The following is a 16,487-nucleotide window of genomic DNA, read 5'->3' on the forward strand; positions in this document are numbered from 1 at the left end:
GTCCGTGTGTGCGTGCTCCGTGCAGATAACGGACATGCATCCGTGCAAAACGGAAACACATACGGATCACGGACACGGACACACGGACATAATGGAAAAATGCACGTGTTTCCTCAAACATAGATTAACATTGGTGCACGTTTGTCCGTGTCTCCGGTATATACGGAAACGGAACAAACACGCACGTGTTTAACGGATGTGTGTTGGAGGCTTAACGCATTTTTAAATCTAGACATTGGTTTTCCACATACATATTCAACTAATAGACTTAGCCAGTTCTAGAATTATCAATTTCTTAAAGAAGCATCTGTAATCACTGAAACAGTGTTTTTGGGCAGACCTCTGCTATTTCATGTTATGACTTGGGTTAATGATTAAATCTATTGAGCACTTTCATTTGTAGTATCCATAATCTAGTTCCTGAGTAAAATATTATAGAAATAGTTGTATAAGTAAATTGATATACTTGAATTTAGTTTTTATCTGTACAATCTGTGAAAAAAGATACTGCATATTTGTAATACCTGGTGCTAGGTGCTTCATTATTTTCCAATCTGGTTTACATGCAACTCAAACAAAACAAAAAACTAATATTTTTAGCACTAATAGATAATAAACCTTTTTCACAAATCATATTAACCTTTTACTTGAAATGTCTGGTTGGCGAGACCACCTTTAGTTAATGCTAACTGGGGTGACCGGGGATCGTATAGAGTAAAGGGTGCTTTACACGCTGCGACATCACTAGCGATTGCTAGCGATGTCGCGAGTGATAGCACCCACCCCCGTTATTGTTTGTGCGACATGTGGTGATCGCTGCGAACAATATCGCTACGGCAGCGTCACACGCACATACCTGTTCAGCGACATTGCTGTGACCGCCGAACAATCCCTCCTTCAAGGGGGAGGTGCGTTCGGCGTCACAGCGACGTCACAGCGGCATCACAAAACGGCCGCCCAATAGAAGAGGGGAGGAGGAGATGAGTGGCCGGAACATGCCGCCCACCTCCTTCCTTCCTCCTTTCCGGTGGACGCAGGTAGGATGATGTTCGTTGTTCCTACGATGTCACACACAGCGATGTGTGGTGCCGCAGGAACGACGAACAACCTGCGGAATGAAACACCAACGACATTATGATTAGGAGCGATGTGTCAACGCTCAACGATTTTTGCTGTTTTTGCGATCGTTGATCGTCACTCTTAGCTGTCACACGGGGCGATGTCTCTAACGATGCCGGATGTGCGTCACAAACACCGTGAACCCGACGATATATCGTTAGCGATGTCGCAGCGTGTAAAGCACCCTTATCACTTTATTGAAACAAATAGGGGTTCTCCAAATCTTAGTGATTCTAGTGGCCATCAGATCAGTATTTTATGCCCTTTTGCATTAATTACTTTTGGCGGAAGACCACTTTCATTATTAGAAATAATTATTATTTTAGCAATGTATACTATTGTAGTTTTTTGTAAGTAAGTTGATATGTTAACAAGCGGAGAAGACTAAACATTCAAGAAAAAATTACAATTCTAAAATATATTGACTATTCTATCTCAGAATCACAGAGACATGTCAGAAGTTCTCAGAGACTTTCCCCGATAACTAGCAAGGCTTAGCATTAAGCCCATTCGGATAATATCAGGTTTTTACAGCCTTTATGGTATTACAGTCGTTGAGCTCCCTTCCCAAATGAAAAGGAAGCTAAAGGGAGCTCAGGGGTCACAGTTGTGTCCACAAAGCCTGTACATTGGAGGTCCACAATACTGGTCATTCCTTCTTGGTCTTTCAAAGCAGAACTGCCACCTGACAGCTTTAAATCTTTTTATGTTACAAAAATCTTTATCTAAAAACTTATTTGGAGGAAAAAAAAATGTTCTAAAGAAATAATAAAGGAAAGTTTCATCAACCTTGAATTGCTTCCCTTAAACCACAAGTCGCCAAAGGCTGTTAGGGCAGGTTATCTTTCACGAAAGTGAGTGGTCTGATCCAACCTTCATCTTTAGTGCACATTTACATTTCTAATGCAAGGTATAGATAGGTAAGTAGACAGCATATTACCATGATTAGATGGATTCCTCCTATGGTGATTCTTCCCTGCTGACGGTGTTTTAGATCTTAAAATGCCACCATAATTCAGGTATTGGTTGAAGAAGTCATTCTTTGTTCCTCTGCTTGTAAGTTTAGTAAAAAATGAGTTATTGCAGAAGTTCCTCTCTCTATCAGTCACCCACTTCCTTCTTTCTGATTGTCAGCCTTTTGAAAATATTATTTTGCTTGGGGTGGAGTATGTATGTGTGTACGTACGCCTTTGAGAGCAATGTAGAAAATACAGAACTTGGAGACAAACAGTTAATGAAACCATCTTTGCACAGATATGACCACATTTTTGCATTGAAGTGGTGCTTTTTTACCAGAAGTGTGAAATGTAGGGTTGGCTTTATTTTTACTCATGGTGGCATTAATAGATGCATGGACATGTGATGCCCCTGGACTATCAGGTCATCACAGGGTACTGCACAAAAACTGCCCTTCCGTGTAGTATTCCACGTCCCTCATGGTTCTGGGTCCCTATCTTATGGTGTTGCATCCAACAGCAAATCAACTCCTAGATACACACTGCACCACACCCACCAGGCACACCAGTAGACGGCTTGATTGGAATAGAGTCGCCCACCTGGGGGGTCAGGGTCAGGGAGGGGAGGTGAGGAGTGTAGTCAGTCAGTTAGTAGTCAGAGAGTGAGTGAGTAGCCCTCGAGCTGTGAGGAGCTCAGAGGAGGTTGGGAGTCGTGGCACTCAAGAGAAGCTGTCTAGGTTGCAGACGGTGGTCTGGACCTAGAGGAGTCGCAGGGAATTGCGGCTAGGTGCCTGTACATGTCAAGGAGGATGGTCAGCAGCCTGGCACTATCACTGATCTGGTACCGAAGGCACGGCAGGGTACACGGACCCTAGGTCGGGGAGAAGCTTCAGGCAACCCGGCAATTAACCTGAGGAGAACGGAGTCTTTATAATCTGTTCCCAACCGCTCCAGAATTGGGGCACTAGTGCAACGAGGGGGATAGGGCCTTCCAAACAAACGGTCCAGAAAATCCCAAGCGTGAGTCCTGAGAGCAGGCTCCCACACTTAGCCACAGTGCGGAGCGAGGCCCGGCAAGTTTCAGACTATTGGGCCACCACGTTGAAGTTAAATTTAGTGCCAGGAGGCAGGTCACGGATCACCAGGCAACACTATAGGGGACGGGACATGGACGAGCTCCCCTCAAGCGACAGCTATACCCCGAGATTTGGTTTACCCGGTTGTCAGCGTCTGCTTATTGACTGAGTGAGTACCTGAGTGACCCCTGCATCCCACGGTATCCCACCAGGCCCCAGGGCCTTCCCCTGCCCGTGGAGGGTGACAACATCCAGCTCCATCACCCCGGGTACTCCCAACAGCAGCGGCGGTACTCCCAATTACCGTACACCATGGGTGGCGTCACAAACTATGTCTCCCCTGTAAATACTCACCTTTTCATTTGAGTGTGGCCCCTAGCCCCCGGGTCCGGAGACTCTCAAGCCACGAATAATCACCCCCGGATCCGAGCGGTCGACTGCTGCAGGGGTGGCACACCTTGAAAAACTTGGCGTCACGAACAGGATCCGAACAGGACCCACTTACCTGGGTGACGTGCACCTTGAAAGTCCAAACTGCATGTCAGAGTCCCATTTGCTGCCATTTCCGCCTCCTTCTGCCATCTTTGGCGCCAAAACGCCATCTTCTCGGCCAAAAGCGTGCGAAGCAGAAGCCCCGCCCTTCGTCCTGAGAGTTTGCCCGGAACCGGAAGTTCCCAGAAGGCCCGAGCGCAGCAGTGAGTGGTGGGCAAAAACCGAGGGGGCGTGACGGCATGTAGAAGTGGAAGAGAAGCAGGGACACCAGAACTCTGCCATAACATTCCTGGACACCGCAGAGGAAAGATGGCGGCTGCGCGATACTGATCACCGGAGCGCGCTGCTCCCAGGACCGTGACCTGGATCGAGCAAGAGACGGAGCAGCTCTGCAGGAAGATGCGGACGCAATTCCTCTTCATACTGGACCACTGGAGGGAAGAGATGAGGAGCCTGGCAATGGTGGTGTGAGCCCGTGAGATAGAAGTTCCACGTGAGGAGCGGGTAAGCGGTTACCCAGTCCCAGTTGATCTGAACGATCTGGCCTATGCGGCTGTGGGATCCGGTCTGCCCTCACTCGTGGCAAGCACTTCATCACCGCCACCCCCATCCTCGGCAGATGCCGAGCTGCTTATTCTAACCTTGGCAGCGGAACTTTCAGCCCCAATCTGTGAGGAGCCAGCTGCAGAGCTCCCGACCCCGTCACCTGTCCAGGCCACGACAGCGGTTACCCCGATACCTGCCTGACCAGACCAGGCCGCATCACCGGGCCCGTACCCTCATACGGAGCACCCGACTCTGCACCCCCGGCTGCGGAGCAGTCGGTCCCTTTTTCTATCATGGCGGAGGCAGAACCTGAGGAGCTGCCAGTTCCTCCACCGCGCGGCATCTCAACGGCTGCTGGGGCCGCAGGAGTACACCTACAACCCATGTCAGCAAGGGACGCGAAGCCGGACGCTGACGCTCCCTACTGCCAAACGACACCAGCGTAAGCTACACCTGGAGATGACAACCCAAGATCAGCAATGACGGGAGATTGCCGCCCGTACCCAAATAGAGAAGGAGCATTTGAGGAAAGCCCCCTTCCGCGTCAGAGGGCCGCGGTACCATGGTCTGGTGAGGCGCTTTGACCCCGATAAAGGGTGGGGTTTCATAATGGAAGCGGGCCTCACAGATGAGGTGTTTGTTTCTCGGAGAGATGTGGAGGAGCATCTCCCAAAGGGGCATCTGGGCCGTGACCTGGAACCGGGAGAGGTGGTGTCTTATACCCGGCATTGTGGAGAGCGGGGCTGGTATGCCCTAGATGTGAAGAGGCTCATCATGGTCAATGAGCAGGTCATGCCAGCCTCCGCCGTGGATTACAAGCATTAATGTTAATGGTACCTTACTATTTAAAGTTAAAATGTTAGAAAAATCTGTGCTTTCTTTTCTTGTTTTTCATAGTTTATTATTTTTCTTGAGTAATGATAAGTAGTGTTTATAGACAAAAAGGATTATCATCGGGTTTAATCAACTGAATACCTCATCTGATTATGAAGTTACATAATGTTTGCACCAGGTGCATGGAGTCCGGTTCTTATATATATTTTTAGTAGTAAAAATGGACCATGGCTGCAGGACTGGTTGTGGCCAGCACGGACTTGTGCTCAATGTAAATAGTTGCACCTCCTGTGCCTACCAGAGTCGTCTTTTCAACACCCGGGACCTTAACCTGGTCATAAACTCACAAATAGGAATGCAGCGGGTCAGGTTGTTTGGGTGGCGGGTTGATGGGATCCAGGACGTTGGGACTGGACTGTCACAGAAAGCGGCTGCAACAGAGCAGGTTGAGCCTCCGCTACTATCATAACCGGTAGCGTTCCATAGTTAAAGGATGAACTCTAAGTAACAGTTAAGTAATGTGCCTCTCTAATGTGGGACGTGAACTTGTAAATAAAATGTTATTCTTTTTTCTGCCCAGTTGCAAAAATAACCCTCTTTATGTCTTGTAGCTCAGGGACAAGCTACGTTTAACCAAGGGGGAATGTGACACCCCTGGACTATCAGGTCGTCACAGGGTACTGCACAAACTGCCCTTCCTTGCAGTATTTTAAGTCCCTCATGGTTCTGGGTCCCTATCTTATGGTGTTGCCTCCAACAGCAAATCAAATCCTAGATACACACTGCACCACACCCACCAGGCACACCAGTGGATGGCTTGACTGGAATAGAGTCGCCCACCTGGGGGGTCAGGGTCAGGGAGGGGAGGTGAGGAGTGTAGTCAGTCAGTTAGTAGTCAGAGAGTGAGTGAGTAGCCCTCGAGCTGTGAGGAGCTCAGAGGAGGTTGGGAGTGGTGGCTCCCATGAGAAGCTGTCTAGGTTGCAGATGTTGATCTGGACCTAGAGGAGTTGGACTTCCGGTCGGATTGCGGCTATGTGCCTGGACCTGTCAAGAAGGATGGTGAGCAGCCCGGCACTATAACCGATCCGGGACTGAAGGCACGGCGGGGTACACGGACCCTAGGTCGGGGAGAAGCTTCAGGCAACCCGGCAATTAACCTGAGGAGAACAGAGCCTTTATGATCTGTTCCCACCCGCTCCAAAATTGGGGCACTAGTGCAACGAGGGGGATAGGGCCTTCCGAACAAACGGTCCAGAAAATCCCAAGAATGAGCCCTGAGAGCAGGCTCCCACACTTAGCCACAGTGGCTAGTGGGGCCCGGCAAGTTTCAGACTACTGGGCCACCACTTTGAAGTTACACTTAGTGCCAGGAGGCAGGTCACGGATCACCAGGCAACACTATAGGGGACGGGACCCGGACGAGCTCCCCTCAAGCGACAGCTATACCCCGAGATTTGGTTTACCCGGTTGTCAGCGTCTGCTTATTGACTGAGTGAGTACCTGAGTGACCCTTGCATCCCACGGCATCCCACCGAACCCCGTGGCCTTTCCCTACCCATGGAGGGTGATGACATTTAACTGCCCCACTCCATCACCCTTGGTACTCCCACCGGCAGCGGCGGTACTCCCAATTACCGTACACCTTGGGTGGCGTCACAAACTATATCTCCCCTGTAAATACCCCCCTTTTCATTTGAGTGTGGCCCCTAGCCCACGGGTCCAGAGACTCTCGAGCCACGAATGATCACGCCCGGATCCGAGCGGTTCGACCATTGCAGGGGCGGCACAGACATGTATGTAGACGTGTAATGTTTGTCTAAACGATTTCATCACTTCACTTCACCTTTCAACACCAATTTACATCTGCAACTCTCTATTACGGGGGGAAGTGACAGACCAGGGGCTCCTGAGCTGGCTCTAAGACTTGGACCTCTATGCTTAGCCTCACCTCAGGGGTACCCTTGAGGGTAGGGAGGCCTGGGTACCCGACCTGGCCCTGTCTCCTGTCCGGCCCTGATCTTACTCCCCCTAACCATGGGAGCGGGCAGGAAACCCAGCTACAAACCCCCATAGAAAAGACACGGACTAGGGAGAACAAAACCTTGTACACACTGCACTCACACACAAATGGGAGACAATATGTGTACCGTGTTCACCATAAGCAGAGCACAACTGCGACCGGGATCGCTGGTGCTATCTTCTGCAGCCTCTGACTAAACTCCCTAGGCTTAAATAGGAAGAGGCAGCTGGAGATAGTAATTAGCAGCCTGGCTCACAGAAGAGTTGCACACTGCTACAACAAGGATTAACTCCTGCATGGCTGGGACAGTGAAACAACTCAGCCGATGCCCAGCCGAGCTCAGCACTTAAGAAAGAGCAGGCTGCATGTTGGACTCTGCAATGTGAACAGAGTCCAACGCAGTAGTAGTAATCTGCGTGTGCGGAACCGGACAGCACATGACACTATCCAGGAAAAAAACTTCCAGAAATATGCCCAAAAAAGACCCTGTTTTGACATGGCAAATAAATTACATTACTTTTCATGGTGTCTTGCTGTATTTGGCACAAAGAAATTAAGGATAAACACTTTATGTCCGGTCAGTTGTGGGTTGGGGCCTCCAGGAACTGAACTTGTCCTTCTAAAGCCAGCTTTACACCTTACAATTAGGTGTGCGATCTCGTATGCGATGTGACACGCCCAGGTCGCATATGCGATTGAATGAGATTGCACGTAGGTCGTTCATTTGCTGTCACACGAGCGTTAGTAGTCTATGTTAAATTGATCAATTTTGTGTGCGATCCTTTAGATCATGTGTTCTGTGACGTATGCATTGGGCACCTTTTTTTTTTTTATTTATTGACTTGACAAGCGTGTGTAATGTGTAGGGATGCGTTTTTACTGTCATCTGCCATTCAGCTCTGCTAGATGGCCGCTGACAGAAGACACACACAGCCATGTAGCAGAGCTAAATGGCAGATGACAGCAAACACAGAAAGAGCCGCACGATCAGAATGAACTCGGGTGAACCTCACCCGACTTCATGGTCATGCTGCGGCTCTGTCTGTGCCGCGTCCTGATTATCGGTCACCTGTGAAGGACTCACCGGTGACCGCTAAACTCCTGAGTAACTGAATTGAGCAGCCCTCTCTCATATGCTCACCGATCCCCGATCTCCGGCACTGCACGGCATTCACACTGCTCCGGCGGCTTTTACTGTTTTGAAAAAGCCGGCCGCCCATTAAACAATCTCGTATTCCCTGCTTACCCCGCCCACCGGCGCCTATGATTGGTTACAGTGAGACACGCCCCCCACGCTGAGTGACAGGTGTCACACTGCACCCAATCACAGCAGCCGGTGGGCGTGGCTATACTGTGTAGTGAAATAAATAATTAAATAATTAAAAAAAACGGTGTGCGGTCCCCCCTAATTTTAAAACCAGCCAGATAAAGCCATATGGCTGAAGGCTGGTATTCTCAGGATGGGGAGCCCCACGTTATGGGGAGCCCCCCAGCCTAACAATATCAGCCAACAGCCGCCCAGAATTGCCGCATACATTAGATGCGACATTTCTGGGACTGTACCCGGCTCTTCCCGATTTGCCCTGGTGCGTTGGCAAATCGGGGTAATAAGGAGTTAATGGCAGCCCATAGCTGCCACTAAATCCTAGATTAATCATGTCAGGCGTCTCCCCGAGATACCTTCCATGATTAATCTGTAAATTACAGTAAATAAACACACACACACGAAAAAATCATTTATTAGGAATAAAAAACACAAACATATACCCTGGTTAACCACTTTGCTCAGCCCCAAAGAGCCCTCCATGTCCGGCGGAAGCCAGGATGCTCCAGCGTCGCTTCCAGCGCTGCTGCATGGAGGTGACCGGAGCTGCAGCAGACACAGCCGCTCCGGTCACCTCCACACAGCAACTGAAGACAGCCGCGCGATCAGCTGAGCTGTCACTGAGGTTACCCGCTGTCACTGGATCCAGCGGTGGATGCAGCGGTGGCCGCGGGTAACCTCAGTGACAGCTCAGCTGATCGCGCTACTCACCGCCGCTCCGGTGAGCTCCAGGCAGCAACTGAGGTGAGTAGCGCGATCAGCTGAGCGGTCACTGAGGTTACCCGCGGCCACCGCTGCATCCACCGCTGCATCCAGTGACAGCGGGTAACCTCAGTGACAGCTCAGCTGATCGCGCGGCTGTCTTCAGTTGCTGTGTGGAGGTGATGGGAGCGGCGGTGTATTCTGCAGCTCCGGTCACCTCCATGCAGCAGAGCTGGAAGCGACGCTGGAGCATCCTGGATTACGCCGGACATGGAGGGCTTTTTAAGGCTGATTAAAGTGGTTAACCAGGGTATATGTTTGTGTTTTTTATTTCAAATAAAGGATTTTTTCGGGTGTGTGTGTTTATTTACTGTAATTTACAGATTAATCATGGAAGGTGTCTCATAGACGCTTAACATGATTAATCTAGGACTTATTGGCAGCTATGGGCTGCCAATAACTCCTTATTACCCAGATTTGCCAACGCACCAGGGCAAATCGGGAAGAGCCGGGTACAGTCCCAGAACTGTCGCATATAATGTATGCGACAATTCTGGGCGGCTGTTGGCTGATATTGTTAGGCTGGGGGGCTCCCCATAACGTGGAGCTCCCCATCCTGAGAATACCAGCCTTCAGCCGTATGGCTTTATCTGGCTGGTTTTAAAATTAGGGGGGACCGCACGCCGTTTTATTTAATTATTTAATTATTTATTTCACTACACAGTATAGACACGCCCACCGGCTGCTGTGATTGGGTGCAGTGTGACACCTGTCACTCAGCGTGGGGGCGTGTCTCACTGCAACCAATCATAGGCGCCGGTGGGCGGGGTAAGCAGGGAATACGAGATTGTTTAATGGGCGGCCGGCTTTTTCAAAACAGTAAAAGCCGCCGGAGCAGTGTGAACGCCGTGCAGAGCCGCGCCGGTGATCGGGGATTGGTGAGTATGAGAGAGGGGGTAAGAGGGATAGACTGACATGGACAGAGAGAGAGGGACAGAGATAGTGACCGACTGACAGAGATTAGTGAATGACAGACATTGTGAGGCGCTTCAGAACGCAGCTTTTCAGCTGCGCTCTGAAGCAGACCTTTTTTAAGCTGCGGTGCAGAGCGCACACCTGCGCACATAGCCTCAGACATCACAATCGTATGATGGATGTCACACGTTACAATTGACTAGTTTCGTACTACCAAACGTCCAATGTATGAGGAATAAACGACGTGTATGCGATCACCGTATTTGCGTTCAATATCGATCGCACGTAGGTTTCACACGCAAATACGTCACGAACGATGCCGGATGTGCGTCACTTACAACTTGACCCCGACGACGGATTGAAAGATCTATTGAAGTGTGTAAAGCAGGCTTTACACATTCTCCAGAAGCTCAATGAAATTGAATTTTGGAGAAACTGCAATCAACATCTTGACCTCTTTGTCATGAGAAAAGCTGACCCAGACTGTAAAAGTCCAGATCTGTGCGGTTTCAAAGATGCCCGTGTGACAGACCTAGGCACGGGATTTCAGGTGTTTGATCCAGATTCAGCACTGGGGAAATTAAACAAAAAAAAAATAGGAAAAATAAAGAAAACAAGAATGAAGCAAGCCTTCATATTTACCCAGGCTCCATCATGGCGGTACACTGCTTCCATGTCATGCATTTGTACCGCCCCGTGCTCGGCAGCCGAGCCGCTCGGATCCGGACCTTCAGTGGGTGGCTCGAGGGTCTCTGGACCCGGGGGTCCTGCGGTCACGTCGATCAAAAAGGGGTTTGCGGTTTGGGGACGTAGGTGCATGGCCGGAGCCGTGTTTAAGTTCTGTGACGCCCTGGCCTGGCCAGGTAGTCACAGACACAACATCATACACCCCCCCTTCCCTGGACAGGTCACACCAGTCACACATTAAATCCTTGTTGCCACCCTCCAGGGTTGATGTCCACACCAGGTGGGGCGCAGCCAGGCGGTTGATCCCGCCCACCGAGGAGTTCACAGGCCTGGAGGCAGGAAAACACAGTGGCAGTCCAGTTGTGGTCAGTAGAGAGTGAGGAGTAAAACTGTTGGTGTCTGGGTTGGAGCTCAGGCACTTCCAGCAAGGTAGGCAGACGGTGGTGGCCATCTGCAGGAGTTGGTGACGGTCAGCGGAATCGTAGGACCGGGTTCGGGCGGTGGCCCGCCGGTACCGAACCGGGGAGCCGATTGGAGCCAAGCACCAGGCAGGGTACTCAGACCCCGACTAGGCTTGAAAGCGACCTTTAGTCAAATTTACTGATTGCGGTCTGGACCTCAGGGGTTCATTCCCACCCAAGGCCCGATTGAAGGCAACAGCCCAACCGTTCCGGATAAGCGCCACCACCAAGGGCCAGAGATCCATAGGGCCAGCGTCTGTGGGCAAACGGGCTCCTCCGACACGTATACGCCGGGGAGCGGACTACCGGTGCCCAGGCATTGGAGTCAAGATACAAAACACAGGTGCAGGGAAACGACAGCCACCATTAACCCATCCAGGGAGAACCCTGCAGCCGGCTGCGGGCCCCGTCCATCCAGCCGTTTGGTTTACCAGAGACTCTGTCCATCTGTGTCTGAGTGAGTACACCTGTGCCATCCGGCACCACGCTGCACTGCACCGTAACATTGCACCCTGCAAACCCATCCTACGGAACCATCCCTCCTACCAGGCCCCGGGACCAACAGCCCCTACCCACAGAGGGGTCAACACCTAGCTGCTCCCCACCATCATTCCCGGAAACCCCGTCACCAGCAGCGGTGGTGCCCACCATCACCATAACCCGTGGGTGGCGTCACGAACTCTATATATCCCAAAAATCCAAACCCCCCCCCCCTCTTTCACTCGTGGGCGAGGAGCGCTGCTCGAGCCCCGGGTCCGGCCCACTCGAGCCACCAAGGAGAAGGCATCGGATCTGAGTGCGATCTCCCCGAGCAGTCCCCGCGACGGGGAAACTGGCCCCTGCCCCCAACAGTTCGTGATGCCACCCACGGGATTTGGTGAAGGTAGACACCACCGCTGCAGTTACGGGGCGCCCGGAGGTGATGTTGCGCAGCAAGTTGTTAACCCCTCTGTGGGCAGGGATGGTGGCCCCGGGACTCGTTGGGGGTGTTTGGCGGTGCAGGGATATGGGCGACCGGAGGGCACTGATGTACTCACGATTAGTAAACATACGAGTCTCTGGTAAACCAAGGTGATGGTGGTCGGTACCCGCAGCCAGCTGCAGTCTGGTCCCTCACCCGGTTGGTGGTCTCTGCCTTTCTCCTGCACCTTTTTGTGATGGTGGACTACATGCACCCTGGACTAGCCAGGTAGTCACAAATAGCGCCCCACACAACACCAGTCCCACACAGGTAACACCGGCCAAACACATAAACCCTAGTCACCTCCCTCAGTGCTTGATGGTCACACTAGAGTGGGCGGAGCCAGGCGGTTGGCACGACCACCGAGGAGTTCAGAGGGCCTGAGGCAGTTCAGTTTATAGAAGTCAGTGGAGAGAGTTGTGAGGAGTTGGAGAGTTCAAGTGCAGCAGGCCTGTGGTGACAGGTCTGCAGCAGGACCTGACAGGTGCCAGGGTCGTAGCCCTGGTACCTCGGCTAAAAGGCATACGGTGGCCTAGCCTGCAGGAGTCAGGAAGACGGCCAGGTGGAACCGTGGTGATCCGGGACAGGGTAGTGGCCTGCCGGTATCGACCCGGGGAACCGACTGGAAACCGGATCACACAGGGTACTCAGACCCTGAAACGAGGTCCAGAAGCCACTGGACTGAGTTAATTTACTGATTGAGGTCTGGACTATAGGTCCTTTCCCACCCAAGTCCCGACTGAATACAACAGCCCACCGAGGGGGATAGAAAGCCACCGCACAGGCAGAGAGATCCCACGGGCCAGCGTCTGCGGGCAAACGGCCTTTCCCGACACACATACCGCCGGGGAGCGGACTCCCGTCGCTGAAGCGAAGGCAGTCTACATACACACTACACGGTGCAGGAGAAAGGCAAAGACCACCGAACCGGGTGGGGGACCGGACGCAGACGGCTGCGGGCACCAACCACCATCAACTTTGTTTACCAGAGACTTGTTTGTGTCACTCCACGACACAAACAGTGCCACCATTTTCTACAACGCCACTCTCACATCAGCTATTGATTCAGTCGCTCCTCTTGTGAACGGCAGAGCAAGACGAATCAATAGACAACCCTGGCACAACAGCCTCACTAAAAAACTACGGCAAGTGTCTAGAGCCGCAGAGCGGCGCTGGAAGAAAACGCACTCCCAGGAAGACTTCACCACATTCAAAAAAATACAATTCACACATTTCGCTTGGCCCTTACCTCTGCTAAACAGAATTACTTCAAAAACCTCATATCCTCTTTAACACACAACCCCAAACAGCTATTTAACACTTTTACCTCCCTCCTTCGCCCACCGCTGCCCCCTCCAACCTCCCTCATCTCCGCAGAAGAATTTGCCACATATTTCAAAGAAAAGATCGACCAAACCAGACAAGTCTTTTCTGCTGAACCACCACAACCCCTTCATATAACAGACCACTGCTCCTCCCCCATAAACTTCCTCCCCACCATCACCGAAGGAGAGCTTGCACATCTTCTCTCAAAAGCACACCTCACTACATGCGCACTTGACCCCATCCCATCCCACCTCCTCCCCAACCTCACCACTATCCTTATTCCAGCCTTATCCCATCTCTTCAACCTATCTCTAACAACTGGTACCTTCCCTTCTGCCTTTAAGCATGCAACAGTCACACCTATCCTAAAGAAACCTTCCCTCGACCCAACCTCTACTACCAGCTATCGACCCATATCGCTACTCCCACTTGCCTCAAAACTCCTGGAACAGCACGTCCATGCTGAACTTTCCTCCCACCTCTCCTCTAACTCTCTCTTTGACAACCTACAGTCCGGCTTCCGTCCACATCATTCCACTGAAACTGCCCTGACTAAAATCACAAATGACTTACTTACCGCCAAAGCTAACAACCACTTCTCTGTACTCCTACTTCTAGACCTATCCTCAGCCTTTGACACTGTTGACCACTCCCTGCTACTACAGATCCTCTCTTCCCTTGGTGTCAGAGATCTCGCCCTCTCTTGGATCTCTTCATACCTCTCCAACCGCACTTTTAGTGTCTCCCATTCCCACACAACCTCTTCATCCCGTTCTCTCTCTGTTGGTGTCCCTCAAGGCTCTGTCCTGGGACCCTTACTTTTTTCTATCTATACATTTGGCCTGGGACAACTCATAAAGTCCCATGGCTTTCAGTACCACCTATATGCCGATGACACTCAGATCTACCTCTCTGGTCCAGATGTCACATCTCTGCTGTCCAGAATCCCAGAGTGCCTATCTGCTATATCTTCCTTCTTTTCCTCTCGCTTTCTAAAGCTTAACGTGGCCAAAACTGAACTGATCATCTTTCCTCCATCTCCCCTACACTCTCCACCTGACCTATCCATTACAATTAATAACATCACGCTCTCCCCAGCACCCAAAGTTCGGTGCCTCGGAGTGACCTTTGACTCTGCCCTGTCCTTCATACCGCACATCCAATCCCTCACCACCTCCTGCCGTTTTCAACTCAAAAATATCTCCAGAATCCGCCCTTTCCTCAATCCCCAATCTACAAAAATGCTAGTGCATGCCCTCATAATCTCCCGCATCGACTACTGCAACATCCTCCTCTGTGGTCTCCCTGCTAACACACTCGCCCCTCTCCAGTCCATCCTTAACTCTGCTGCCCGAATGATCCACCTCTCTCCTCAATACCACCCCGCTTCTCCTCTCTGCAAGACCCTCCACTGGCTCCCAATCGTCTATCGTATCCAATTCAAACTACTAACCCTGACCTACAAAGCTATCCATAATCTGTCTCCTCCATATATCTCTGAACTAATCTCTCGCTACACTCCAAAACGTAACCTCCGGTCCTCCCAAGATCTCCTTCTCTCCTCCTCTCTCATTCGCTCCTCATGCAACCGACTCCAAGACTTCTCCCGAGCATCCCCAGTCTCCTGGAACTCACTGCCTCAACACATCAGACTATCTACTACACTTGCAAACTTCAAACGGACTCTGAAAACTCATCTGTTCAGAAATGCCTATAATCTACAATGACGCCACTGCCCCACCATCGTGCGGAGCTGCCGCCCCACCATCGTGCGGAGCTGCCGCCCCACCACCGTGCGGAGCTGCCGCCCCACCACCGTGCGGAGCTGCCGCCCCACCACCGTGCGGAGCTGCCGCCCCACCACCGTGCGGAGCTGCCGCCCCACCACCGTGCGGAGCTGCCGCCCCACCACCGTGCGGAGCTGCCGCCCCACCACCGTGCGGAGCTGCCGCCCCACCTACACCCCACCTACTGTCTCCTCCCCAAAATCCTTTAGGATGTAAGCCCGCAAGGGCAGGGCCCTCTTCCCTCTGTACCAGTCTGTCTATTGTAACTTGTATTCTGTATGTAACCCCCTCATGTACAGCACCATGGAATCAATGGTGCTCTATAAATAAACAATAATAATAATAAATAATAACAGTGAGTACCACAGTACCCTCTGGCCGCGCATCGCCCTGCACCGCCCAGCTCCCCCCCCCAACAGGTCTCGGGGCCATCATCCCTGCCCACGGAGGGGTTAACATCTTGCTGCATAACCATCTCCCCCAGGTGCCCCGTAACTGCAGCGGTGGTGTCTACACCTTCACCACATGCCGTGGGTGGCGTCAGGAACTCAAACACGGCTCCGGCCGTACACTTACCTACCACCCCCTACGTAGTGCCAGCATCCTTTCAGAGCGAAGTGACCCCGGGTCCGGAGGCGCTCGAACCACCCAACGAGCCCGGATCCGAGCGGCTCGGCTGCAGCCGAGCGCAGGGCGGTACACTTGCAACTTCAGGAGTCCGCTCCCGGCTTTTGGTTGCCTGAGGAGCCCTTTGCCCACAGACGCTGGCCCGTGGGATCTCTGTGCCGTAGCAGTCGCTTTCTATCCCCCTCGTTGGGCTGTTGCCTTCAGTCGGGACTTTGGGTGGGATAGGACCTCTAGTCCTGGCCGCAATCAGTTAATTAGCTAGCCCCCAGTAGCTTCTGGACCTAGCTTCAGGGTCTGAGTACCCCCCTTTGTGCTCCGGGTCAGTATCGGTGGGCCACTACCCTGTCCTGATCCACCACGGTTCCACTGAGCCATCTTCCTGGCTCCTGCAGACAGAGGCCTCCGTCTGCCTCCTAGCCAGCAGTACCAGGGCTCCTACCCTGGCACCGGTTCAGTTTGGGTCTTTCCTTTGCTGGAGCTGCACACAGCTCCAGCCCACACACCTCTCATCTTGACCTCTAGACTTGAACTTCACGACTAGACTAAACTTTCCCGCCCCAGGCTCTCTGAGACTCCTAGGTGGGTGTCTTCCAA

General features: G+C 51.9%; 1 protein-coding gene across 1 annotated transcript in view; it reads right to left on the minus strand.

Annotated features, from left to right (window-relative positions):
* Positions 1-2,224, minus strand: part of LOC142315335 (unconventional myosin-If-like) — a 279,905-nt gene extending 277,681 nt beyond the window's left edge. The window contains exon 1 of the mRNA XM_075352538.1: positions 2,060-2,224. Within this exon, the coding sequence (XP_075208653.1) occupies positions 2,060-2,062 (3 nt within the window). The 5' untranslated portion in view covers positions 2,063-2,224. The remainder of the gene's footprint in view (positions 1-2,059) is intronic.
* Positions 2,225-16,487: the final 14,263 nt, after the last annotated feature.

This window comes from Anomaloglossus baeobatrachus, chromosome 1 (genome assembly GCF_048569485.1).
Source record: "Anomaloglossus baeobatrachus isolate aAnoBae1 chromosome 1, aAnoBae1.hap1, whole genome shotgun sequence".
Lineage (NCBI taxonomy): Eukaryota > Metazoa > Chordata > Amphibia > Anura > Aromobatidae > Anomaloglossus > Anomaloglossus baeobatrachus.